Consider the following 26,934-nt stretch of genomic DNA (forward strand, 5'->3'; position numbering starts at 1 on the left):
CCGGAATAAAGACATTCCATTTAAAAAAATGCACTTGCTTTGCGTTGTGTACTTGAATAGTTGAATGTGCGCAATGTGAACTAGGGTGTTTGCTGCTCTCAAAAATAAAAAAAAATCCGATTCTTGTGTTCATCCTCCCCTCAGGTTCCAAGTAGTTGCAGTTGTTCTGCATAGGTCAGAGGCACAGGCACGGCACGATCTAGTTCTGTGTTGGTTGGCGTTTCCAGAACAGAGGCACAGGCGGACCGGTTCACCCGCAGATAGGACTATAGGAGCCGCGTGCGCCAGTGCGCCGCGGGCGGGAGAAACGGCCTCAGCACGGGCCGGGAGGCCGCCGGAAAAAAACGTTATATGGGCCTATATACGGGCCGGAAAAGCCTCTGGGCTTTGCAGCTGGAGTCTTGAAGTTGCGCAGCGTTGAGGGTTTTTTTTTAAAAAAATAGCTTTTGTATACTTCAATTAATAATTTTTTATACGGCAATTTGAAAAAAATTGCACATTCATTCCGCGAAAAATGGTTGTCGTCCAAACGGCATCACGAAATGGTTAATTTTTTTTCGTAATTTTGGTTCGATATATTTTTTAGATATTTTTTTATTTAGTTGATGTAAATTTGTATGAGTAATTTTTAGTGAAGTAACGTGATGAGTATACAAAATCTATTTTTTTAATAATTGTATGAAGGTTATATACACTGATAAATATTACATGAGATATGTGGTTTATCGTCATTTCGCAAATGGATAGTAACTATAAAAAAATAACGACAACAAACGTTGGTATGCACGATACGCATAAAAAATAATATAATAGCGTGCCGCAGCTAAACTTAACATGCCTTAAGAAATAAAAATAAACCAGATTACAATATATGCTCTCTAATGAGTATACTTAGTATATTTGCTCTTTCCCCAAGCATTAAGGCCCTGTGCCTTAGCACAACAGATCCTTTCCCGCTTTCTTTCACTATCTGCTTCGTATGCTTCAGCCACGACGCGCTCTTTCGTTGCATTCTTAATGCGCTCCTTCTACAGACACTTCAGTCGTAGTTCCTCATGTTATTACTCGTATTCCTGACGTTCATAAGCTTCTCTCTTCCAGCACATGCTCATATCAACCTGTCGGTGAATCAGAAACCAGGGGTCCCCGAATCCCGAGGCCAGGCCAGCAATCCGCCACGTGGCGTCCTCCCGCAGAGGTCATCTCCGCGAAATAAAAAAGACTAAGTCCTGGGAGAGGGCGCTCGGGGCCACAGACAGTGGTCCCCGAGTGCCCGGGTTCCCCGATGATCTGCGAAGACTAAGGGACCGGGAAGAAAGCGCTCGGGGAGGTGAACAGTGACCCCCGAGCACTTAGGTCCCCCGACAACCAGGAGAACCGAGTACCGGGAGAGGTGTGCCCGGGGCTGCGAGCAGTAGCCCTCGGGCACCCGAGTACCCCGAGGACTCAAGGGAGGTAGTTCCGGGAGAGAGTGCTCGGGGCTGCAGGCAGCGGCCACTGAGCGCTCGGTCCCCCGAGGTTCCGTACAGTCAAATCCGGGAGAGTGCTCGGCCATGAACAGTGGCCCCCGAGCACTCGGTTCCCCAAGGACCAATAAAGTGCGTTCTCGGGAGAGAGTGCCTGGGGAGGTGAACAGTGACCCCCGAGCACTCGGTTCCCCGACGACCCAGGAAGCCCCTCCGTCAGTGGTCCCCACAGGGGTCCAGCGATGAGGTGTCAGCCAATAAAAGGCCCGATGCCGCATTTAAGAGCGCGCGTGGCCTGCCACCTCCAACTGCTCCCGCCACGCTCGATGTCAGTTCCTGCCATATTCTGGCAGAAGGGCGTGGGGACATTTAATGCACGGGTCCCATCCAGCGCTATCCGGCGCGCCTCGGGATAGCATCGCGGGGCCCGAGGTGTTCCGTCTGCCGCACTGCTGTGGCAGGCGAACAAGACCGGGCGGGCACGCCGGGCCGCTCTGCGGCTGCCTGGTGGGCCCTCTCCACGGCGCTCGTTGCCAGCGCCATCATGACGACTGAAGACCGGGCGCGGGATGCGTTTTCAACCCCCGTCACTTCGCGCAGAGGCTATGATGACGTCTTTTCCATTTATGGCGTCTTGTAACTCATGCCATCCCATTCGGGGCACGCTACCGCCGGCGGGTATTTAAAGCAACCGGCAGCACGGATAAAGACAAGTCTGAAAGTGTGAATTAATGGATAGGCAACGCTCGAACTCTCAGATAGGCATACACAGAGTCCAACAGAGATCGAAGAACTTCTTCGTACGAGCATAGAAACCGAAGAACAAGGAGCCCCAGGCTCTAGGATAGACAGACATTCTTGTAGCTAGCACATTCCTGGGAGACATTCTCAGGACATTTATAGTATCCACACAGGAGTAGGGTGTTACGTGCAGTACGGCCCAAACCTGTCTAAAAATCCCCAACGCATTTACTCTTTTCTGCATTAGATCATTCCTCACCACCTGCCTTTGCATTCATATCAATTTATTTCTCCAAGCAAACATATTCAGAATCATCCCACCGGTCGAATCTCTAAAAAGGGGTCCATCAGGATCCCTGCGACAGGAGCTAACCCTCCGACACAACCCATCACCTATAGTCCTCAGTTTGCCCCATATCCAGCCATCCCACGATGTCACAGATAGGTAGAGGAGACTAGACAAATAAAATCAGAGAAAAGATTAATAAGATAGTGCATAAAATTGTATGAAAAGCACCACATGAGTGATCTATATCGCTATACCGGTAGATACTCATGTGGTCTATGTTGAGACAGGTCATACTGTTAGTTGGCACACATAAAAAAGCGTCTGCCATAGGTGTAAGAGACGTCGTGAGACTCGCGAAGCCTACAAGGGTCGCCTCCAATGTTTCTCAGGTGTGCTTGGTGGAGCTAAGAAAGATATTACAGTTGAGAGAGCTGAGAAATAGGTGGTCTATCTATGATTGAGGGTGTGGTTATTTATAGTGATTGGAGGCTAGTACATGGACTGAGTGTATAGACATGTCTGGGGGATGGAGCATGGGAGTACTATGCATAAGGACAAATGAGCAGAGATTCCCTATGAAAACTGAAAAAATTGTAGCAGTGATGCTTGACAGAGATTCTCTGTGAAAGTTGTAGCTTGGTATGGTCATTTTATTCTGCAAAAATATAGCAATGAGTTATTATTGCCTCTGTATGGAAGACATTGAATTATATGAGATCATTGTGCTTTGAAAAAAACTGTGTATGAGTCAATGTTGCAGTGTCTTATATTGATTAGACATTGTGCATGCCATTGAAACCATGATTCAAGTACACACTCCGAGAGTGAAGAAGACAACTCGGTGTGGATCTTTTTTTTCCTTCACATAGGCCAGTGCAGTCTAGCGAATAGACTTTTCAGTGCTTCCCTAATATACCGATACAGTCTAGTGAATAGACTTTTCAGTGATACCCATAATAGACCGGTGCAATCTAGTTAATAGGCCTTTCAGTACGGGCATATCTATTCACTATCGTCGGAACTTCTTATATATAAACAAAACCCAATCGATTCTCACCTCACACATCTCCTTACCTTGAATTGCATCGAGATACTAGCATATCCTGATCCTCTCGATGCCCCCATCGATTCACTGCCTCCACACCCCTATTTAGACATCTATGATAGAGATTTTTATGGAAACCACAATGCTCTTTCTTGCTTGTTTTGGTCGTCATGTCAGCATGAAGATGACGTTGTAGTCCAAGTTTATGAGTATTTCGGCGACGCATGCCATTGATTTTTCTGTTTTCCACATTCTAGAGTACTCCTATTTTCTTAACTATATTTACTTGTCTCATCTATCACATTTTCTAGACGAATGATTGTGGTTTCCAGTACTGAATTGACCCGTGGATAGAACCAAACATTCAAGAATACATATGTCACATGCACATCATTATTGATGAACCACAGGAACAATCGCGTCGAGAGAGAGCCAACAACGCCAAAAGATGCTATATCTCGCCTCGCATGGCAAGTTGGAGGAATAACTGGGAGTAATATGGATGTGTTCTAGAGTCGATCGAGAATTTGATTTCGTATTTACCTTGTACTGTGTTATCATTCCCTAAATGTGTGATTTGGCTATCATGTAACGCTTATCATATTTACCCTGACCCTTATCCTAGGCCCTGCCTCTGGCAATGTATCCCCATGTGTTTCCTTAGCCTTATGTAATGTCTGCTTGTACTGTGTTGTTTGCAGTTGAATAAATTGTACCCCATCATGTATTGTTATATTCGGTTTGCAAGTGTAATATTAGTAGGGCTTGTAATGTGATGGGTTTTGCTTGACAGGACATCACGCTGTTACGATCCGAAAGTGGATATGGTTGCACGACAGTACGCGTTGGGATGGCATGAGAACACAGGAAAAAAAAGGTTGGTAACATAGTAACGACATAAACATCCTATATGACATGAGAAACACATAATAGAAGTAACATAAAAAAATGTCCAAGTACATAAGACCATTAAACTAACAATAAGCAAAGATAAAATCCTAGTGTTGTCTTCCCTGCTACCGTTGGCTGTTCCCACCATCATGGTCTCATCGCCTTTGCTGCTGGTTCTCCCTCACGTGACCCCTAGAGTAGGCCAGGTTGTCCGATGGAACAACCTGTCTGGTAGGTCTCATAGCGATCGAGGGTATCAAAGCCTCTTCCTGGGTCTGTTGTGTGGGTACTAGAGCACCTAGCAACTGGTACCCCATGACGACAGTGTAATCCGATGATGCTGGGGATCCAGTTGGAAATGACGCTTCAGCCACTTGCACACACCCACTATAGTCCTCTCATTGGCTCTACTAAGTCCCTTAACAACATGCTAAAATCTAGATAGATCTACACCGCTACGATCATAAACAATCTGGCCTTCACCGTAATATATCTGAAAATATAGCTTATCCGACATACCTGAAAACATCCAAAAATATGTCCAATATTAATACCGAAACTATATACTTCTGAATAACGAAACAATGGCAAAATTATCGGAAACGACAATCATCTAACAGTAGTTTAGTTCACTACAATCAATAGTGCTCCTAAGCAAATTAACCAAATTAAACTAATTAAATCCCCCTCTACTTAATTAAATTTATAATTATATATAATTATTACTTACATCACTATTTTGTAAAATCTGGATTATCGAAACTACTGTACTCTAAATACAACTATTCATCTAATGGTTATCCTACTATATTCAACTAGATCTTTATAATATACTACAAAAGACAATAGCCTAATTTTCTAATTACCATGTTAAACCCTAGGTCTCATATAATATAACTATTATTATATTGCTAAACACTAGATCTAGTGATATTTTAATTACTAAACAAACAAAAGTCTAAAAAGCTTACCGAAAAACCGTGATCCAAGATGTTCACATATAAAAAAATAGTAGAGCTTCACCGCGCTACCTTCCTCCCCTTTCCAGCCCCCCCCCCCTCTCTTTTTCCTGGATTAAAATGACCATTTTCATTGAATTATGCATTTTTATAGGAAGGGGGCAAGGTAGGGGCCGAGGCTGCGTGGGGCGGGGGGGGGGGGGGGGGTACCCGCCCCTGAGAGGGTGGCAGGGGAATGCTACCTGCCCTCTCAAAGGGCGACAGGAGCTACCGCCCTTTGAGAGGATGGCAAGGGGTCACGGTGGTACTAGGTGCGTCACCATGGCATGAGTGGACTTCCTGTCGCTCGCTGAAAGGGTTGCAACTCTTTTAAAGGGTGGCAGATGCCTATATATGCAAAATTTTCCATCCGAGGTATATATTTTTTTGACTATTTAAGTCAAAAAATATAAAAATAAAAAATCCAACATTGAGTGGTCCGGATCCATTCCCCTAGCACAGGTGTAGATCAGGACTAGATCCAGAGAGAAAAAACACTAGAGGAGCTCTCTCTTCTCCTTCATTCTCTCCCTCCTCATCCTTCTCCTTTTCTTTCTCTTCCAAACCCAACAATTGAAGGACTCCCAAGTGGGTCCGCGGTATGGGGCTTGAGCCCTAAACCCCCTGGATCCACTGCTAGTGTGGATGTGAGTATGTCTCGATCATTAACGAGATTAAATGGAAGATAAGGGACTTCGCTTCTAGTTCCTTTCATCATGAAAGTATACGGATGCGCATAATTTAGCTAAGCATGTGGACGGATCCAGGATGTGGGTTAAGAGCTGCAGCCTAGATCCAGTCCATGTAACACAAGGAGCCCTAGCAGCTCAGTACCAACCCAACACCAGCTCAACAATCCACCTCGTGTTAGCATCAGCACATCAGCCCCCTCTGTGTCACTTCCTAGCTCCCTGAACGGTGGTCGTCATCTATGGCCTGTATCCCACTAAACTTTGTGGATATTTGTGTTTCAGACATAAATGAATAAAATCCCTACCTTCCCTAAAAAAAGAAAAAAAAGAATGCTAGCACACGAGGCATGCTTTAGGAATCATGATTTAATGATGGATGGGTCTGTCTGTTTCCGGCGTATGTTTTACGTACCTCAAGATACGCACATCTCAGTTTGACAAAAACAGACCATTCGCTCCCCTCACCATGAACCTAGCACAAAATTTGCCACAAAACCATGACACAGCTACCACCAATTAACATGATAATAGACTAAACTGATTCAGTAAAGACTGAGCTCCAATTAATCATGGAATATTTTACCTTTCTTTCAAAACCAATTTTTTTTTTGTTGACGAACATAAATGGGCACTGTAAGTGAAAGAAACAAGGAGCTGACACGCTATATTTACTGAATCTGAGTGAAATGGATATTGAACCAAAGAACAGCAAAAAATTAAGCAAACAGCGGCTGCTCAATACTGGCCGGCTATCCTGTTGTCTAGTTTAACCCTTTTTGCTCCTTTTGGCGGCTCCTTCCTCGCAGCTGATACATCGTGCAGAAAAGTGCAGTTTGCACCGTTGCGACATCCCCTGGCGCTGTTGTAGTAAGCACAGGGTTTCGTAAGCCTTGCCTTATTATCTCTTCCAGGCATAGCACCAACGCTGGCCACATCAACAGTGCTAGTCTGCGAAGGAACAGATTGGTGATATATTCCAAACTGCATTCCATGCTGTTCAAGTGGTTCCTGCCTCTCCCCTCCATGCTGATGGATGAGGGTCTTGTAATAGTTGATACCCCTAACTGGGGCACTTGAAAAGTTAATTGCTTGACTTGAACTTGCAGGAGGATTCATGGGAACCGAAGGAATAGCTGGAGGTAACCGATTTATCACAGGTGGAGGGGGCAACGTAGAGTTCGTGTTGTGAAATGTTGCCACAGGATCTGGAAAGGAGGCAGGGGCACTCGCTGCCATTTGGGGCGGTGGCCCTGGTAGCATTGTGGCAGCAACAGAACTGGTGGTTGATTGTTCATGTTTAATTGTGCCATATTCTTTCATTAACCTCTCAAGTTGTGCAGGGTCACTTAGTATTTTGATGAGTAAATCTTGGTCAATCATACTTCCCATTTGATTGGTTTGCATTATTGCCGTGTATGCAGCAGATGCAGCAGCCAATACATCAGGTTCAGTGGAGAGACCAACACTTGTTGAACCGATGTAAGCACTGGGCTGCTGTTGTGCAGTGGTAAATGGAGCACCTGAAATTCGTGGGAGACTGATATTTGCAAAGTCATACTTATCTGACTGGTGATAATTATTTGGTAGATCCACAGGAGGTTCTTCCAATTGATCAGAAGCATCATCCTCTTCAACAGGGATCAAAGGAACCAACTGGGTTTGGGAGTCATCATAACGGGAGTCTATCACATCAGGAGAAACAAATGGGCTGGATTGGCACAAAAAGTTCACAGATAAGGAATGAGAATTGTGAAATCTCAAGAATGTTAAATCAAAGTGTAGCTTGCTTACTTCGGAGGAATGTTCGATGGTCGTGGATATATAGCCTCAAGGGCTCCAAATATTCTCTCATTCTGTAAGGCAGCTTCCTCACTTTCTTCTCCAGCAACGACGAGCCAATCAGGATATAACAATATCTGCAACAAATAAGTGCTAGAAAATTCACCAATCTGAAAATTATCTTGGCATTGTAGAGTGCAACATCCATGCAACATTCTACATAAAAATCCTAGTTACCTTTGGTGGGCATCTCCACCTAATAAGAGGGACTTTCGATATGTCAATTTTGAGATTGTTGGTTGGCTGCAAGGATTCGAAACCTGGAGGCAGGGAATCATCTGAGCTTGGGCCAGCTGCATGCATTAACCATGAGCCTTTTGCTTGGAGATTGTCCTGCGGTCTTAATCCGGCTTGAGAAGGGGAATCCTCAGACAGAAAAAGCCTTACCTGACAGATTTACAAAGTTGCTTAGTATCTACTATTTATAGTTTTTAATGACTACGAAATACAGCGATTCAACATTTGAACTCCATGAATTCAGCAATAATGAATAAGCAATAAGATAATTGCCACTCTGAAACTAACTATCCAATCTGCTTTAATTCAGGGGTGACACAACAGAATGGCAAATGATGCAGAATTAAAAGATGAGTTCAGTTAAGCAATACCCATCAGAATATTCAAATACGATGAAGTTAACAACGACGAACACCATCCACCAACATATAGGATGATAATGCTTAGAAACATAAGAAGAATGATCCGTGCACATGAATCTTGGTATGACAAGAACGAATGCCACACATTCATCTGCCCTGATTCAGATACATAGCAGAGATAACATCAGGATGATTTCTGACAAGAAGACAAGGACATGCATGGAAACTTTTATATAATTCCCACTTGATTCCAGCCAGTGAAGGTGTTGGCATCTCATCATGATGCTTTAATGTCTCATTCAGAACTGATGAAATGGGTGCAGTTCATTCGTACTACTTTATGTTATAAAAAGGTTCTGGTGGATTTATGAAGTGGTAAGAGCTACATAAATTAACAAGACAAATAATATTCTTTTCCCCACAAAAGGACAATTAATATCCAGTGAATCACTAGAATTTCTACTGGACTATAAATTAAACGATGAAAACTTTATTGCACTCATTAATGACAGAAAATTGTCAAGAGGCAATGACATAGAGTGGGTTCTTTAGATTGTCTGCACCTTTAACTATTGGCAACACCCCCCTCCATGTCCATTTCCCCACCACTGCTCTGCGTATTAGTCCTATTCTTAAGGGCAAATGGAAGGACAATATATAGTACCACATTAGCCATTCTTCCAAATGTTCTGTAGCACATTGGTCATATTCTTTCAAATGTTTTGTACTGCATTTTACTCATTCACATGTAGTTATAACCATTTAAAAAAATTATGCACTTCATGTTAATCGTAACATGTGATTAAATTTCTGGAAATGATAAGGTTGTTAACTTTCCACGATCCAATGGCTTGGCTCGGATTACGCGGGCCTGCATGGGCGGGCACATAATAAACTATGATATTCTGCGTCTGTAATCTATATCAAACATGCATATATAATATCATTTATCAGATATCAGATAGCTCGCGTGCATGAGAGACAAAGCATGCAAGGTAATTGTTGCAGTGGTCCACTGGAAGTAAAGGCGTGTTCTATTTCAAGACAAACTTAGCACAAGTTTACTTTGCTAGGCAACAAAAAAGATGAATCGGAGCATACACGTGGCCACATGGCTAGGCAAGAAACTAAACATTTCTTCAGCACATGAAATACAAACACTTCATTAAGAAGGCTTGTCTATTTTACCAAAAAAAAAGCATACGAACAGGGTTATCCTATGCTCCATTAGTCCATTCATTCACTGTGATCAACTCGCGGAATAGGACATCACACGATCAGCTCACCAGTGCAGTCCTGTCTAATAAAGATCCTAACTATTGGATTGTAGTGAGAGAACAACCTTGTTGATTCCAAATAACAAGTGGAAAATTAATCTTTAGCACAATGCACCTCAACTGCACGCGCTATGTGAAACGCTAATAACTAAATTTAAGTGAGTCAATTACAGTAGGATGTTGCAGAATATGTTGTCTGCTAGTGTGTAATAGCGTTGAAATGAAAGGTACTTTTATATAATTTGTTAAAAAAGATACTTTTATATAAAGAAATTTTTCTCTAAATCTTTCACATTCAAGCTGTGTGGATTTTTTTCATCCTCCTTTGGGTCATAAGCCTGAGAATATTTGTAATGCTTCACTAAATCAAAGATATTGTTTAGAAGTAACAATATACAATTCAATACAATACGACATATATACAAGTCCCCGCGTGAAAACATTCATGTTCAAGGGTAGTGAAAAGTGAGCTGTTTCTCTTTTTTTTTTTCAGCTCAGAAGAGAATGATGAGATCTTATTTCAAAACCATATCCTATTGGTTATCGCAGATATCAATGCTGCCAAAAAAAGGTTTGATCTTTATAGACATTAGTGGCTACAGATTTTCTGCCTTGAGTATACCATGACGACTCTTGTCCATCTTATGAAGCCATCATATGCATTCATGTTTATTGTCGTGAAAGTGGTAAATTTGGTATTATGTGTTCTTTGCTGGGGAGGAAAAGACAAAAACTGCGGCGGATTGGAACATAAACACAGTACAGATAAAATCTGAATGATGCTTTATAACTGAATGGACAATTTGAAAGCACACTTAAAGCCTGAACTACATTTATGTTCCTGGGGAACGCATAAATAGAGATACACTTTCATGCATCCTTTCCCAGTGAAGATTTAAGAGACGAGCTTTGCTTCATCAGCATATATGTTAAAAAGAAAGGGATGTAGGGTATATGCTGTAAACCAAATCCTCAACTGGTACCAAGGATTCCTGACATGTAATGTTTCACTTTCGTTTTGATAAGTTGTTTCAACCATTATCTATTTCACTAATTACGTCCAAATCCCTATTTGCCAATTTATTTAGTTGATTCCCCTGTCACTTGTATCTTGCTGTTGTCTAGTACTTACATACGAGGAAATCATTCCCTTTTCATTTTGCATTGCCAGCTAACGGTGTATGCAAATCAATTCTTTCTTATTTGGGCAAGTAGAGTGAAATCCATCTCAATCGGTTTCTCTGCTTATAGCATTGGAACTTAAGATTGCATGTTCCTTTTGGGAAAGCCGAACACATTTAGCAAACAAAAAATATAAAAAAAATAGGCAGTGTCTCCTTTGTATACCGTGCCCATGCAGTCGGATAACAAGGGATTCATGAATAACCAACCAAGGTACCATGCGATTTAAGCATTATCGAAATCTCCAACAACGATAACGCCGCAGACTTGACAAGATCGGGAGGGGGAGGAAAGGAAGGAAGGCGCGAATTGTTCTCGTCGCCGTGGGCGGTGAGGTGTGATCAGAAGACTACCTTGCAGAGATTGGCTCCGGTGGCCCATGAAACGCCCTTCGACCGCCTCGACCCCATCATTGCTTCAGACTTCCCCTCCGCGTCCTCCTCCCCAAACCGACCGAACGGAACCGATCTACAGGCGCGGGAACCCTAGGCAGGGCGAGGCGGCGATCGAATGGACAAACTCTCGGGCCCCGACTCGAGATCAGGTCATCTAGGGTTTCCCCCCTCCAGCCCCCTTCCCTCCTCGTCGCTCCCACGGCGAAGACCACACCTGGCGGCGGAGGGGGTGGGGATTTGGAAGGTGAAGAGACGGGAGGTGGCGGTGAGGAGAGGAGGATTTGTTGTTTCTCTCCACCCTCGTCGTCGCGTCAATTTGATTTGATTTGGTTTATCCTTTTTCTTCGCGATTTCCCACCGTTTTTTTATGATAGTGGATGGTGGACTGACTGGATTAGTTTAGCAGTTTCTGAGGCTTTTTCTAGAGAGAGAGAAGAGAAACAGGTCAGGGTTTGCTTATGTGTACCAGATTACCCTTTCTCTTGAGGCAGGTCATGTGCAGGGTTTGAAAATTCATCGATTACTTATTGATAACCGTGATTACTAAGTTTATTGGTTCGTACCGATTTTATAATACGATTGATTTTCGAATTTAAATTAAAAAGTAAATAAAAAATCTTAAGAAATTAGAGATAATTCTAAGATCTTTTGTGAAAAAAATTAAAAATAATAACGTTTGCATCATATTTTGTAGGTCGAAAGTTTGAAAAAAAAAATTGAAACATGCAGCTTATTTATTAACTTATATTAAGAAAAATCTTAACATATAAACACATATTTTCTTGTATACGGCATGTTCGATGTTTAAAATTGGTTTCACTTTATTTAAAGTTTTATTAATTTTTCATGATTTTTACAAAGTTCACAAGCAAAAAGTGAACATGTTAAGAAACAATACCGTAATTAACCTTTTCATATCTACTATTATTTTTTCTATATAAAGGATAGTGTAAGTAAACTAATAAAAATGGTTTCATTAATTTTGGAGATGTGATATGTTAGTTATGAATTAATCTAATTGTAATATATTTACATAATCATGTATATCACAATAACTATTTCATGAGTTCATGTATTTTTAAAAGATAGGATCATATAAGAAGACTAACAAAATTGGTTTCATGATTTTTAGATTAGCAAAGAGTTAACTATGCATTTAACTAGATTTAGCAAATACATTTTTTCATAGAAAATATTTAACCTTTTTATGAGTATAAATACTTCTAACATGTAGATCATATTACAAGAAAACTAACGAAATTTATTTCACTTGATTTGAAGATCATATAAATTAGTTATTGATTTTGTAAGATTGAGCCATTTTTTGGGTTTTTTTTAACTTCACCGATTACAGAGAAATGCGCTCGGTAAATCTACAAACTCAACGGGTTACCGGTGAATGCGGTCAATGAACGAAATACAGAAAAACCAATCGATAAATCGGTTAATTTGGTCGGTTGCCGGTGAAATTCGACCGATTACTGTTCGATCATTTCAGTTTGATTTTGCCCTCAAATTGCAAATTTGATCGAGTGAATTTATTCAAATTATTGCTGAATTTTGACCGGTTTTTGTGGTAACCATACATTTCCAGTTACTACCGGGGACTGGTTTTCGAGATCCAAACGAATTTGTGAAACTTGGTCTTCGAGGTCCAAACAAATTTGTGAAACTTGGTCATGTGACGGGATTCTTCTTCAATCATGGTGTAGTTATTTTTAATAGAGTAGATTATCGTTTCGTTTCGAGGAGACATCAGATGCCAACTCTTTCAATGGGGACTGCAGCGTAAAGTTATAACTAGTATCAGATCCACCTATAATGCGAACAAGCAAACAACATTTAATTTCAGATTTTTAGACAACTAAAACACGGAGCTTCTGTTTAAATTACATTATGTCAAAGTGCGGTTTCAAACTCAAGTGATATTTTGCTTGTCTGAGTATTTAGTCCCCTAAGGCCCTAAGCTAGATCCTTTTTGGCGGAAATAAAGAACACAAACAGCTAGGGATGAAAATGAATGGAAACGGTCGGAAAAAGCCTCTAATCATTTTCACTTTCACATTTTCTCACTCGAACGGGAACGAAAACGGGAAAGCCGGAAACGAAAACGAACGGGACACTTCCGGTTGTTCGAAAACGAACTAATCCGAACGGAAATATGCCGGTAACGGTCGAAAACCAATAATTTATATCGGGAACACCGAAACATAAAAGAGCAGGTTTTGCAACTGTTAAGAGATCAATAATTCAACACACTAGTAATACATAACCACGAGAACACAAAAGAGTAGAACCATGTTCACAAATGGCAAGACAAACATTATTCCTCACGGCTTCACTATGGGCCTAAAGCTCATCCTCATCATGCATCATGTCTGGATCACTTGCTTCTTCTTCCTTCTCCTACAATTTTGCAATGCACGAAAAGGAAATAATTTAGATAGAAATTTATGGTTGTACATGAAGAAACACTTGTATTGTTGTACTATCTTAATACATATTTCAAGGTATTTTCTACAAGAAGGCAGCATATATGTATATAGCAAGGCACATAGCATTATTTGAGTTTCATAGTTGCAGCACATGCATACCTCATCCTCATGCATCGATACATTATAATTGGCATCTAGATCCTCAAGATCACTCGTAAGTGATGGGACATTCCTGGAATCTGCAAAATCAAAGAAAGACCTGCATTATTATTTGTTACCCGTCTATCCTAAGATCTGCATGAAAAGATCTTGACAAGTTAACATCTCTTTGGTGACTCACAGTTATACAGGCATGATAATCAAGAGTACTCAGCTAATGGTAAATAAAGAGCTAATTTTGTAACTACAAAAGATTCCAGATCAATACTGCGTTATGCAGTCTAGATCTCCAACCAGGAAGCACTGTTGCAGCATCTGATGGAAAGCTACATTCAATCAATAAGGCTGTAATCGTCTAGCCCACTTTAGAAGTTTGGAACTTTGGATAGCACAGTTCAAGCAAAACACCAGAAATGGATGGGGCATATCCATTCTCAGACAAAAAGGACTGATTCTTGAGGACCATTACCTAATAATATCATGATTTGGACAGATTTCGACATCACAGCAAATATATGAAACCATAACATGAATGATGAACAAATGAACTGGGACTTCCTTTTAGAACAGAACTGCATTGAGAATGCTCTATAGAGAAAGCACTGGGAGTTAATGTCTTAAGAATGATAGGTTATCTCCCAGTTAATCTGAAGTGCTACAGTACAAATCAGATGATTGTATTGCTAGGTTATCTCCCAGTTAATTTATGGGTGAAAAAACTTTTCTGATATGAACAAAAACCTGCTTCAGTTATGGTTTACTGCATATTCAGCTTTTTTCTGCCTGTATATGCCTGTATAACACTTCTATGCACATCATGCCTGTATATGCCTGTATAACACTTCTATGCACATCATGCTAAATATTTAACCTGATGACAGCCATAAGTAATTCTCAGCAACATCATGAGTGATAGGATGGCAGCCATAAGCAACTAAGCAAAGGATCATGAAACAAACTTAACATTGCAAAATACTATGACCACATATTTACTAGTAACATTTTAGACAGAACAAATATCATAAAGGATTAATGCTTGTACCAATTCTTACACAATTGTAAATGATAAACTATTTAAATTATCACCTTTTTTTGATGCAGCTATCCAATCTTTGGTGCAGATCAATGCTTGTACCATCTCAGGATCAAGACGACTGCGATATGGATCAATGACACGGCCACCAGCACTAAAAGCAGACTTTGAAGCAACGGTTGACACTTGTATGGCCATCACATCACGAGCAATTTGTGAAAGAATAGGATAATCTTCTGTTTTGTTCTTCCACCATCCTAAAACATCAAACCGACTCAGCTTCAAAAGTGGTTCTGCCATGTACTTCTCCAACTCATTTGAGCCATCTCCATTAGGGCCAACATCATCATATAAGAACATTTCAAGGTCTACATTTTTATTTCCCCTGAACACATGTGCTGGTTCCTTACTCTTACTCTTTCCCCTGAACACATGTGCTGGTTCCTTACTCCTTGCAGTTCAACTAACCAAGTATCTGACTTCTCAAGAATTATCTCCTACATACCAATACCAGTGACAGTGGCATGAGATGTCATGCAATTACCATGCTCAAAGTAGCATCAAGGGGGAAAAGGTTAACAATAAAACACCCTCAAGTCCTCCAAACCTCGGTACTCTCTTTTAAATATTTGACGCTTTAACTAATATTCGATCAAACTTTTAAAATTTTGACAGCCAATAGCTTCTAAAATATAGTTATAATATCTAATAAAAATATAATATAATATTATCAAAGTATTTTTAAAATAAATCTATACATGTTTTTATATTTCTAAAGTAAATATTTTAGAAGCTATTGACCATTAAAGCCAAACTGATAACATTGTTTCCAGCTGATTCTCAGACAAGCAGATCAGGCCTACTCAGCTACAAGTCACATACCAATATCTTTCTTTTCAGATAACCGTAACTGGTCGTTGAACAGCCCAAACAATTATATGATGGCAACGGCCACAACAGGATTTCAAGTCCATCCATGGTCATTAACTAACTTCAAGTGCATACTGCATAAGCAGTCTCCAGAAACTTAGATCATACAGTACAATTAGTTATTACAGAGAATATCAGGGGTATCCTCATATCAGAATCAAATCATAACATGATTACAATGCTGCTGTCTCAATAGGCATCAGGGGGACAGATCGACACATGAGGCCCCAATAACCTGACAAATCCATCGAGACCATTTCTTGATCATCTCTTCTTAAAACCATACTTCTTACGCTCGTAGAAGAGATCAGTCTTGGCGCTTCCAAGATTGACAATCTTGGGACAACCATCTCAGTCCTTTTCCTGCTGTGTACACTCATTGCAGTAGTAGGCATCTGAGATGCCAAGACCTCCGCAGATGACACACCTTCCCTGGAGCGAGCCATAGTTGCACTCATCACAGACCCGGACTTGAAATCACATAGGCGGCCTTATGAGTCACAGATGACACACTTGCCATCTCATTTCTCACATAGGCGGCCAATCTTAATGCCAGGCTGCTTCCGGCACATGATGAGATCAGTATGATGCTTCGCCATGCTTGTCGGATCCTAACCTGTAAAATCATAGTGGAGCAGCATAGAGATAAGAGTCATGCAATGTCATAGTCCATAAGCAAAAGGTAGAACAAGCACCAGAACAAAATTTCAATGAAATATCCCTAGTAGAAGCAAATTATTAATTCAATCAATTATCCGTACACCTTTTGATAACACTAGGAGCTTTAGATGCATCGTCTCCTAGAGGAGCAAATTATTTGCAAACACTACCAACTTTAGTGCAGCAATCCCATGAGAAGCACAGAGCAGTTCAATTATTCATTACTAACATTGAAGCTCTTTTGGAAGTACATCAGGCGTCAACCAGGTTTGTCAATTTAAATAAGAATAGCTCACTTGGAGAAGGTGAAGAATATTGAAAACAGGTACAACTTATAACCAAAATTGACATAAATACAGCGAGTCCAGGCACAAATCCGACTGAAAAAAGTGCAATCTAGCCAATGTCAGTTATTTATGAGATCATAAAAACATCTGACATGGCATCTAGGTGTATGTTTCCAATCGATCCCCGGAACACATGATCAATGAACAGTAACCGACCTACAGATTTAGTTGTGGTGGAGGTGAACCTGTAGCCCTGAATGCCACCCCAAGATACACCATATGTCTGCTAAACTAACCGGCTGAAATACAGATTGAATAGGGCAATTCTTTCATATGCTAATTTCAAAGTTGAAGTCTGCCCGCAGGCTACACTTTCCGACTGGCCCGATAACCTAGTTACACAAACAATTGTTGCCGAAGCCTCGTAACAACACTCGCACATCATTCTAATGAATCTATCCATCATTGATTATGCTTCCCAATCCCACCATGGCCACCACAGCAATCAACACGAACTACTAACGAACAACATCCATCATTAAACATCCTGGATTCCCAGTCAGCAACAAAACGAATACCAGTTTCCACGCTCCCCCCTCGTCCCCTATCTGCCATAGGTCACGAACCAGAGCCCATACGACTCAGTTGGAGCGGACTGCAGAGGAAGACAGCCGGATTGAGCGCGATTTAGCTACGGCGAGTGCCGGAGCGGAAGCTCCATGTCTCTCGCCCGACGGGGGCAAGGTCAGGCGGCCGCGCCCCTGTCACCGACTAATCGACGAAACGCCTACTCAAGTCGCATCGACTCTAACACGGAGAAGTTTAGTTTAGAGATCACGTAAGGGGTAGGGGATTTGCCCTGCACAGTGGCGCTCCGTGCTCCATGCAGGCGACGCGCAGAGAGATCGAGATGACGGCGACGAGGAAGGCGGCGGTCGGCGACTAGGACTCGAGGTCGCGGCGAGATATATTTGAGCCTTCTCGGCGGCGGCTGATGCTACTAGAAGCTTATAAACGCCACCACAGGGATCTCCGTCCAAACCGGTCCTCACACCAATCGGACGGCTGTGAACTGCGTGAGCGGTATCGCCAGCATCCGGCACCCTTTTTCCCCTTCTCCTAGTTCCGGCCGAGCTCGCCGTCGCGCCGCCGTTGCCGTTGTGGGGAGGCTTCCGCGGCGGAGCTCCGCGTTATTATATGAGGAAATCGTTCCAGCGGCCGTGGGTGCGATGGATTCGGATTCTACGAAGCCCGAGGAGCTCGCCGCCTACCAGAGCAGCGAGGCCAAGCAGGCAAGGCTGCAGTCCATGCTCTCCGCCCTCCTCGACGACCCCATACTCGCCGACGTCCCCAGGAAGCCCTCCCTCGCCGACGTCGACACGCTGATAAACGTCGAGCTCGGCAGCGCCATGAGGGTGACCGTCGTCAAGTTGGACAGTACCTCCTTCGGTATATGACCCCTTCAAACCTCGCATTTTGTTCTCGTTTTCATCAAGTTTCCATCCAGTAGATCCTATGATCCGTGTATCTGTCCTAATTCACCTCCGATTATTCATCTGCTTCTTCTCTCCATGTGAAAGATGTCGCGGTGTTGAACTCTGCCACGGTCAAGGATTTGAAGCTGGCTATCATGAAGAAAATGAGATAGAACAAGAACAGATGGGGCTGTCCTGATTTCGAATGTTCGTTGACATGCTGCAAATGGATCTTTGCCATTTATTTATTATCTAATATTTCATACAATGGGCACTTGGGCAATTTGTGGACCAACCTGAGTTACTACTGCATATGGATGTGCGACAATGTATATAGTGATCAGAGACATTAAGAAACCAAGCTGAAGTCTGTTCCAATTTTGCACTGAGGTTGACCTGCTTAGGCTTGATGAACTGAACATGTGCACATGAAGCTAGGCAAGGCCTTCTAAATTTTATTTTTCAAGTCCTTCCTATTATAGTTTTTTAAAGTTTGTAAATATAATTTTTCAACATCATTTTGTAGAATTAGTTTGAGCTCAGTATACGGTAAGAAATTGTTGACCAAATTTTGTCTTAGAATTGTTTAGAAGTACGCAAGCCAGTACTATCTACCACTTAAGTGGATGATATATGTTGCTTATAGCTTCCTGAAGCTTTTCTTGAAGCATTTTCAGGTGCCTTCCAAAGCATTATCCCATTTCTTTGATTTCCATGTAGCTTCGTATCTGTTAACATTTTTTACTTAACAATACGGACTGCAGTGCTCACTGGAAAGAGTTCCCGATATTTGTATTTCATACCACTAATTAGCAGAATGTGCGGTGCCTATGCGTTGTTCTGAAGTATGAGGATAGTATTGTTGTTATGATGAAGTATAGGTTTTGGATTGGTCTACTACTTTATTTATGTACAACGCGGCAAAAAATTGTAATATGTTTGTGCTTTCGCAGCTATTTATGTTTGGGGATTCTATCTTTATGATGTTAAGTTTCTTAACTAGGCTCGGTGATATGGCCTATTGGCCTTTTGTCACAATGATAGCTGGTACAGAACAGCCCCCCTCCCCCTGAACGTGTACTTGCCAAGCCATCTTATCCTGAATAATCTAGCATCATGATATTGCTGTATTTGGTAGTTCTGAAATTTAGTTATGCTGTGTGTGTGAGCTACCTAGTCACACATCCTTGGTGAGGTTCATAGTTCATCTTCAGGCTGGAAACCGCCATATGTTCATCATTTTCCTATAATCAGGAGGCTGTTATACTTTTGGTTGGTGGCATTTCTGGAACCTTTTTGTCTGCTGGTATTTCTCGTTGTTTAGGATAATGAGAGTTCAAAACTCTGCTTTATATATTTTTATTGATTCCTGTGCCCTTAATACCATTTCTGTTTGATCAAGGAAGCATGTCTGCGATAACTACTGCTTGACACATCATAATGAGAAGTTGATAATGACAGTCGTTCGTAATAACTCCAAGGTAGTTCTTCCGTTAAGAATAACGTAGTTTCTACCTGTATTTTTACGAAAAATGTTGGTGTTCATTCCTGTAGGACCAAATAAGGTAGTCAGTGACAACAGGAGCATTCCACTTGCTCCGCTTATAACAGTTTGAATTTGACCTCATCTCTGCTCTGTTGATCTAGGTCTGTTTCTCGCCACACATCATGTCCAGAGTGTATCGAAAGCACTCTAGAAGAAGGAAACACCACTTCTTCCATGGCCTTAGCAGGAAATTGTGATCCCACCTCATGGTTTAAAGCTACAGAAACCCTTAAAACCGGTGTCAAGACATGATCAGTATCATCATGTTCTCACAGGAAGCAGTGTGGTCGCTTCGGATATGAAGAGTGCTCCAAGCTTTAACTATGTCGACAAACAGGAAGCGTATTTTGTGGAAGCTACGTCTTGCGCGCATGTCATACATGTTTTCTTATTTCAGAGCTGCTGTAATCGTGTAAGTTAGTGGGAATTGTTGCAATATCTCACTATTTCAATTGAACCGTGTGGTTTTTGCAAGTCAGCTAGGCTAGGACTCCTGTTAATTGAGTCATATGTCTGACTTAGGTTCAAACATTTCAGTTTTCATACCAACTAACCAACGTAAGACATTCTGCAATGCATAAGAAATTGATACAAACATACACTTGCAACCAAATAAGAGCATTTCCAAGGGGAATACTAGCTAACAGTTCAACAAAAGTGGCCCCAGGGCTTCATTCCTGAACGACTGAAATGAGAAACTAGCAGTGGTAGAGACATTACTCCTGCTGAAACAACAAGGCAAACAGGAGAGAAGTCTCAAGTCAACAGCTGAGCAGCAACCAACCGAGGAAGCAGCAAGCAGACAGGAAGATGCCAACTCCTTTTTCTGGAATCCGCAAAAGCGAGAGACAAGTTTGACACAACTGTGCTCCTATCCCCAAACACATTAGAACAGCCAGTCCACTAAGCTCCCAGCACCACACTGTTGTACTACCTGTTAGCATGCATGCAGATGCAGCGCACTATTACCCACTTGAGGACCACACTACAGCCAGGCAACATGCATGTTAATGCCTGTGCAGCTGCACCTGCAGACTCCCTATCTAAATAGTACTAGAGATCTCTCCAAATACTAGTATCATCTTTCAGACATGCTTCTATATATGCTTCTAACAGGCAGCTAGGACAAGGACAGCAGTACTACAACTACGACTACTCTCATCAGAGTTCAGAGACATGAGGACATTGTTTGTTCCCAATGAAGTGCTAGCTGATCACATTGTCCCTGCAGGATAAGGGGGGCACCAGGAACTGAGGGTGAGTTCCAGGGATGCCCCTGCTGCTGATGCATCTTGGCTGGGTAGCTGGCTGTTGCTGTAAAAACTGTGCTGCTCTTGCAGCTGCTGCAGCAGCTGGTGTTGCTGGATTGTAACGGTAGTGGTAGTAGTGGCAGTTGTGGCAGCAGTGGCAGCGGCCGCACCCCAGCACGGGAGGTTGGGCAGGTAGTAGGGGGGCACCAGGAACTGAGGGTGAGTTCCAGGGATGCCCCTGCTGCTGATGCATCTTGGCTGGGCAGCTGGCTGTTGCTGTAAAAACTGTGCTGCTCTTGCAGCTGCTGCAGCAGCTGGTGTTGCTGGATTGTAACGGTAGTGGTAGTAGTGGCAGTTGTGGCAGCAGTAGCAGCGGCCGCACCCCAGCACGGGAGGTTGGGCAGGTAGTAGCTGCTGCCGCCGCGGATGGCTTCGTCTGGGCCGGCGAGCCGCGGGCGCGGGCGCGGGCGGCTGGCGTCGCCCGTGGGGAAGAGCGGGAGCGTCTCGGGCGCCCGCGCCGTCGTCGCCGCCGCACTCTGATCTGACGACGAGAAGTATGCCCACGGCGCCGGCGACGCGGTGCCGGTGCTGCGTTGGTGACTACCCGGGCTCCTCACGCCCATGTAGTCCTGTGCGCACCCAACAATGTAGCGACACATGTAGGAACGTGTCGACGAGTGTAACTGTAAACAAGCACAATAACCTGCCGGAAGCACGTCTCGGTGGCCATGGCAGTGTTGTTCCAATCGGCACTTGTGTCCAGCTGCATAGCCGCGGTGCCGCCATTGCCGTTGCACAAGCCGGCGGGGGAAGAGGGAGACGACATGCCTGATATATGCCCATGCACGCGAGTACGCCACCATAACCATTTGAAATCAAGTTTGGAATAGCTGCTAATTAAACCATGAAGACCGAAGCGATCCATACCTGAGGTTGGTGAGCCGCCTCTTCAGGCGCTCCCGCGCCTTGCGGTTCTGGAACCAGTAGAAGACGTTCTTGCCCTCGATCTTGCCGTGCTGGCGCAGCAAGGCGGTGATGCGCTGGATCTGCTCCGAGTTGGGCGACCGGATGCCGCAGCCATAGTAGAGCTCCTTCAATATCTTGATCTGCTCCGGCGTCGGCGTCCACCGCGACCCGGACGGCCGGCACACGGCCCCGCTGCTGCCACTTACTCGTCCTCTCATACCAGTTAGAATATATGGATTTAGCCTATTATATTTATATAATTCTAAATAAATTTTAAAGTTCCGACTATAAAAAATGAGTGTATTTCATTTAATCTCATCTTAATAGTGGAGACGAAAGAAGATATATTCAAAATAGTTTCTCTACTTTATCCATGTAGCATATGCGGATAAGAGGACTAGGTGAATACACGTGCGTGCTCGCTCACCTCATGTTGCCACCATGGTAGCAGAAGGCGCGAGCGCGCGACACTTGCGTGAATGTTTTGTCGAAATCGGGTCCAGTTGTTTGCGTATGCACAACCTCCTTTTGCAGTTTTATTCTTTTTGCTACGTGGATAAACATATAACTATATGGAAGTCGTATCGGTTAAAAGTCCGATCGAGACGTATAACGGAGTCAGATCGTGGCGCGCCACAACCGCACGATTCTTCCTCTATATATATCTGCAAGTCGCCGTCATAAAGAAGAGACCGTATGTACACAATTAGGGTTTTATCAATTTCTCTCTGTTGCGTCGTCGCACGTAGTCTACTCCATCTCATTGCGTTGGTATACACCGACGAACGGGAGAGCAGGTCTCCAAAACCCATTGCTTTTGGGATCCTGCACGGGGAGAGGACAAATAAGATTTTTGGGAAGCGCTCGGTCCGACTGCTCATGATCAGCTTCCTCTGTATCATCGTGTTATACTTTTTCTACATCACTGCTGTTGTTGCCGTCTGCTACACCTTGATCATCCTCGACTACTTTATCCTCATTGTCGTCTACTGCATCGACATCATAGAGGCATCTGCATTTCATATCGCTGTCGAGTACGTACTTTATAGTCTATACTCGAGTGTCGAGTTGAAGCTAGTTGGGATCCTTCTCGAGTATCTAGTCGAGGCTCGAAAAATCTAGTCAAGATCTTTCTCAAATGTCTAGTCGGGGCTCGTCCAAATCTTACTCGAATATCTAGTCGGGCCACATAGGAGCTAGTCGAATCCTAGTCGATATTGATTATCTGCATCTGCTTTTATTCATGTTACATTAGGAATTGAATTAAACTAAATCTAAAAGTGATATTATTTCCAACAATTCAAAAATCTTGTTTTATAGGTACTTTGATTTAACGATGTCTGGTTTTGCCAATGCACTGAGACTGGACAACTTTACCGATGTGCACTTTAAGAGATGGTAGGTCAAAACCACTTTGTGTCTTACAACTTTGAACTGCTAATGGGTTGCGTCTGATAGGCATAAAGGAACTCTTTTCTTTAATGGGGAGAAGAAGTTCGAGGAAGCCAACACACTCTTTGTAGGATGAGTTCTTAGCGTTCTTGCCGATCGTCTCTGTGATGTGTACATGAACATAAAGGACGCTAAGGAGTTGTGGGACGCGCTGAATACAAAATTTGGCGTGTCAGATATAGGCAGTGAACTGTATGTCATGTAGCAATATCATGACCACGAGATGACTGATAATCGATCGGTAGTCGATGAGGCTCATGAGATTCAGTGCATTGTAAAGGAACTCGAACTTCTAAAGTATGCCTTACCCGACAAGTTTATGGCTGGGGGCATCATTGCCAAATTGCCTCTCTTGTGGAGGAATTTTGCCACTACTATAAAATATAAGAGACAAGAAATCTTTGTTGAGAGTCTGATTGCGGCTCTTAATGTTGAGAAGAAAGTTTGGGCTAAGGATGTGCATAACAAAGGAGGTGATGGATAGTCTAGCGCAAATACGGTGTAACAGTCATCTAACGGCAAGTACAAAGGGAAATATAATATGGCCAAACAAACCAACAACTTAAAGAAGAAAATATGAACAAATATGATAAACCCTTTTTTGTGTGTGGTGGGCTAAAGTTTGCCAACACTACATAGGGAAGAACAAGTCTGTCAACATGACCATTGGCAACACTGGAGATGGAACTAGTGGGTATGATAATTTACATATTGTTCATTCAGTGAATCAGTCTACTAGTCGATGGATTGATACTGGAGCTAATGTACACACGTGTACTGACTTGTCAATGTTCTCTTCTTATCAGGTCATTTGAGATTCTTCCGTTTTAATGGGGTATGAGTCTCATGCTTCTGTTCATGGTGTTGGCATGGTAGATCTAAAGTTTACTTCGAGAAAGATCATGCAACTGAGAAATATGCAGCATGCTCCTTCAATAAACAAGAATCTTGTTAGTGGTTCACTTATCTGTAGAGACGGGTTTGAAGTGGTTTTAGAGCCCAATAAAGTAGTCGTGTCGAGGTATGGACTTTTTAATGGTAAAGGCTATGTTTGCGGAGGCATGTTTCATTTTTCTCTTGCTGATTTCTGCAATAAATTTGTGAACCATATTTGTGGCAATATTAATATAGATGGGGCTAGTGTTTGGCACTCACGGTTATGTCACATAAACTTTAGTTGTATGACTCGACTTTCCAGCTTAAATTTAATTCTGAAATTTTTGATTGCCAAAGGTTTTAAGTGCCAAAGTTGTGTGCAATCTAAGAAACCTCGTAAGCCTCATAAGGCAGTAAAAAAAAAAGAAATTTGGCACTATTAGAACTCATACATTTAGATTTTTGCGAAATAAATGGTGTGTTGACGAAGAGTGAAAAAAGATATTTCATAACTTTAATTGATGATGTATTTAGATTTTGTTATGTATATTTATAGAAATCGAAAGACGGGGCTCTAGACTAGGTAGAAGTTGAAAATCAAATGGAAAGAAAAATCAAAAGATTTAGATCGGATCGTGATAGAGAATACTTCTCAAGTGACTTTGACTTATTCTGTATGGAATATGAAATTATTCATGAGAGAATGTCTCCCTATTTGCCTCAATCAAACGGGGTAGTTGAGAGGAAGAATCAAATCCTAACTAACTTAGTTAATGCCATGTTAGACGCTGCGTGTTTATCTAAGGCATGATGGGGGAGGTTTTATTGACTTTATGTTATATTCTGAATAGAGTTTCTACTAAGAATAAGGAGAAAACCCAATATGAAGAATGAAAATAGAAAAACCATCATTTTCTTATTTGTGCACTTGGGGATACTTGACGAAAGTCAATGTACCAATAACTAAAAAGCGTAAGCTAGAACCTAAAACAGTGAATTGCATTTTTCTTGGATATGCTCATCGTATCATTGCCTTTAGGTTTTTAGTAGTTAAATTTGAGGTACTCGACGCGTAAGCTAGAACCCATCGCTCTTAGGATCCTGCACCAGGAGATTGTGAATAAGGTTTTTGGAAGCGCCCTGCACGACTGCTCATGATCTACTTCCTCTGCATCATCGGGCTCTACTTCGCTACCGCCGTCACCGTTTGCTACATCGTGATCAATTTCGACTGCTTCATCTTCGGCATTGCCTACTACATCGATATTACGAGGACCTCTGAATTTCATGTCGCCATCGAGTACATATATTGCAATCTACTCTACTTAGTGTTTAGTCGAGTGAACTAGCGAAAGTCTTTCTCGGGTATATAGTCGAGACTCAAGTGTTTAGTCGAGTTCCTACTTGAGTGTCTCGGGGCTCGTCAGAGTTAGTCAAGATCTTTCCCAAGTATCTAGTTGGGATTAATCAGGGTAGTCAAATTCTGTTCGATATTGATTATCTGTTCTTATTCATATTATATATAGGAATTTCATATCATATATAGAAATTAAATTAAATTAAATCTAAAAGTGCCATTATTTCCAACACATGCATATGGTGCCATAAGTGGTTCTTTTGTTCTCATCTGATAATAGTTATCCATAGTGTTCACCGTTGCGTCGCATTAAGATGCAGCGCAGCATACCAGGAACAAAACTCGAAGTTGCTCAACTTTGAGCTCACGCAGATGTCAATCTTTGTGATTTATTCTTCAATCCGCATAGATGAAGCAAATGAGGCAGTTAAGTACTGTAACTCATTCCAAGCTGTCTATCACGATTGACGACCATGGCTTGTTCTGGCGAATACCATACTTAGCAATTTATTAATATTTTAATATGATAATGGTTTTGTAGCGATTGATAATATATTATTAAAAAATGATAATCAAAGTATACTTTCAATTATTTTTTAAAAATTCTAATACGTTCTTAAAAAAAAACAGAGGGAGTAGTACATAGTCAACACCAACTGCATCTAGATCAGAGTGAGCGTTTAACTACCAGAGACGTTTCCATATTCTCTACTACAGAAGTTGGTATTTGTTATTCAAATCAGAATCAAAAACAGGAAGTTCTTCTATCCACACACCGAATCAACCGTTCACCAAAAAACAAACCCTATACAGAGTGCATATACACCAGCGAGTTTGCCAGGAGAGGTAGCAGTACGAAGAACTGACCGAGGTCACCGCCTCGTTTGGCAGAATTGCAGTCGGAGTTCTCGGCAGCGACGTTCTCGAACTACCAGGTTCGCCATGAATTCCTTGTACCTCCTCATAATCCTTCACGATCTGCGTCACCTCCGGCTCCATCTCCGAGATGCTGCGCGCCGCCGCTTCTAGGCCTGTGGTGATCCTATTGTACTGTATTACGCACCCATCTACATATCAAGCGAAGGGGCGGGTGG

General features: G+C 42.3%; 2 protein-coding genes and 2 pseudogenes across 7 annotated transcripts; 1 reads left to right on the forward strand and 3 right to left on the reverse strand.

Annotated features, from left to right (window-relative positions):
- Window positions 1–6,685: 6,685 nt before the first annotated feature.
- Window positions 6,686–11,803, reverse strand: LOC133888280 (zinc finger CCCH domain-containing protein 30-like). Of its 6 annotated transcripts, none has more exons than XM_062328463.1 (5): window positions 11,373–11,803; window positions 9,124–9,186; window positions 8,139–8,254; window positions 7,914–8,038; window positions 6,686–7,830 (listed from the first exon to the last, which is right to left on the reverse strand). In XM_062328463.1, exons 1-5 carry the CDS (start codon window positions 11,398–11,400, stop codon window positions 6,858–6,860), a joined length of 1,305 nt encoding a protein of 434 aa, XP_062184447.1. In that variant the 5' UTR covers window positions 11,401–11,803; the 3' UTR covers window positions 6,686–6,857. The 6 variants fall into 6 exon arrangements, with proteins under 6 accessions (XP_062184447.1, XP_062184450.1, XP_062184451.1 ...); XM_062328466.1 differs by lacking the exon at window positions 9,124–9,186 and adding an exon at window positions 8,570–8,716 and having other exon boundaries at window positions 8,139–8,348; window positions 11,373–11,801; XM_062328467.1 differs by having other exon boundaries at window positions 8,139–8,348; window positions 11,373–11,424.
- A 4,172-nt stretch (window positions 11,804–15,975) lies between these two features.
- LOC133888284 (PHD finger-like domain-containing protein 5A) lies at window positions 15,976–17,389 on the reverse strand (annotated as a pseudogene).
- A 393-nt stretch (window positions 17,390–17,782) lies between these two features.
- On the forward strand, window positions 17,783–20,033 carry LOC133888285 (U11/U12 small nuclear ribonucleoprotein 25 kDa protein-like; annotated as a pseudogene).
- Window positions 20,034–20,573: 540 nt separating this feature from the next.
- On the reverse strand, window positions 20,574–22,373 carry LOC133889620 (WUSCHEL-related homeobox 1-like). The gene is made up of 2 exons (XM_062330072.1): window positions 22,117–22,373; window positions 20,574–22,017 (listed from the first exon to the last, which is right to left on the reverse strand). The coding sequence occupies exons 1-2, from the start codon at window positions 22,371–22,373 to the stop codon at window positions 21,108–21,110; spliced, it is 1,167 nt and encodes a 388-aa protein (XP_062186056.1). The 3' UTR covers window positions 20,574–21,107.
- Window positions 22,374–26,934: the final 4,561 nt, after the last annotated feature.

Source organism: Phragmites australis, chromosome 13 (assembly GCF_958298935.1).
Source record: "Phragmites australis chromosome 13, lpPhrAust1.1, whole genome shotgun sequence".
In the NCBI taxonomy this organism is placed as follows: domain Eukaryota; kingdom Viridiplantae; phylum Streptophyta; class Magnoliopsida; order Poales; family Poaceae; genus Phragmites; species Phragmites australis.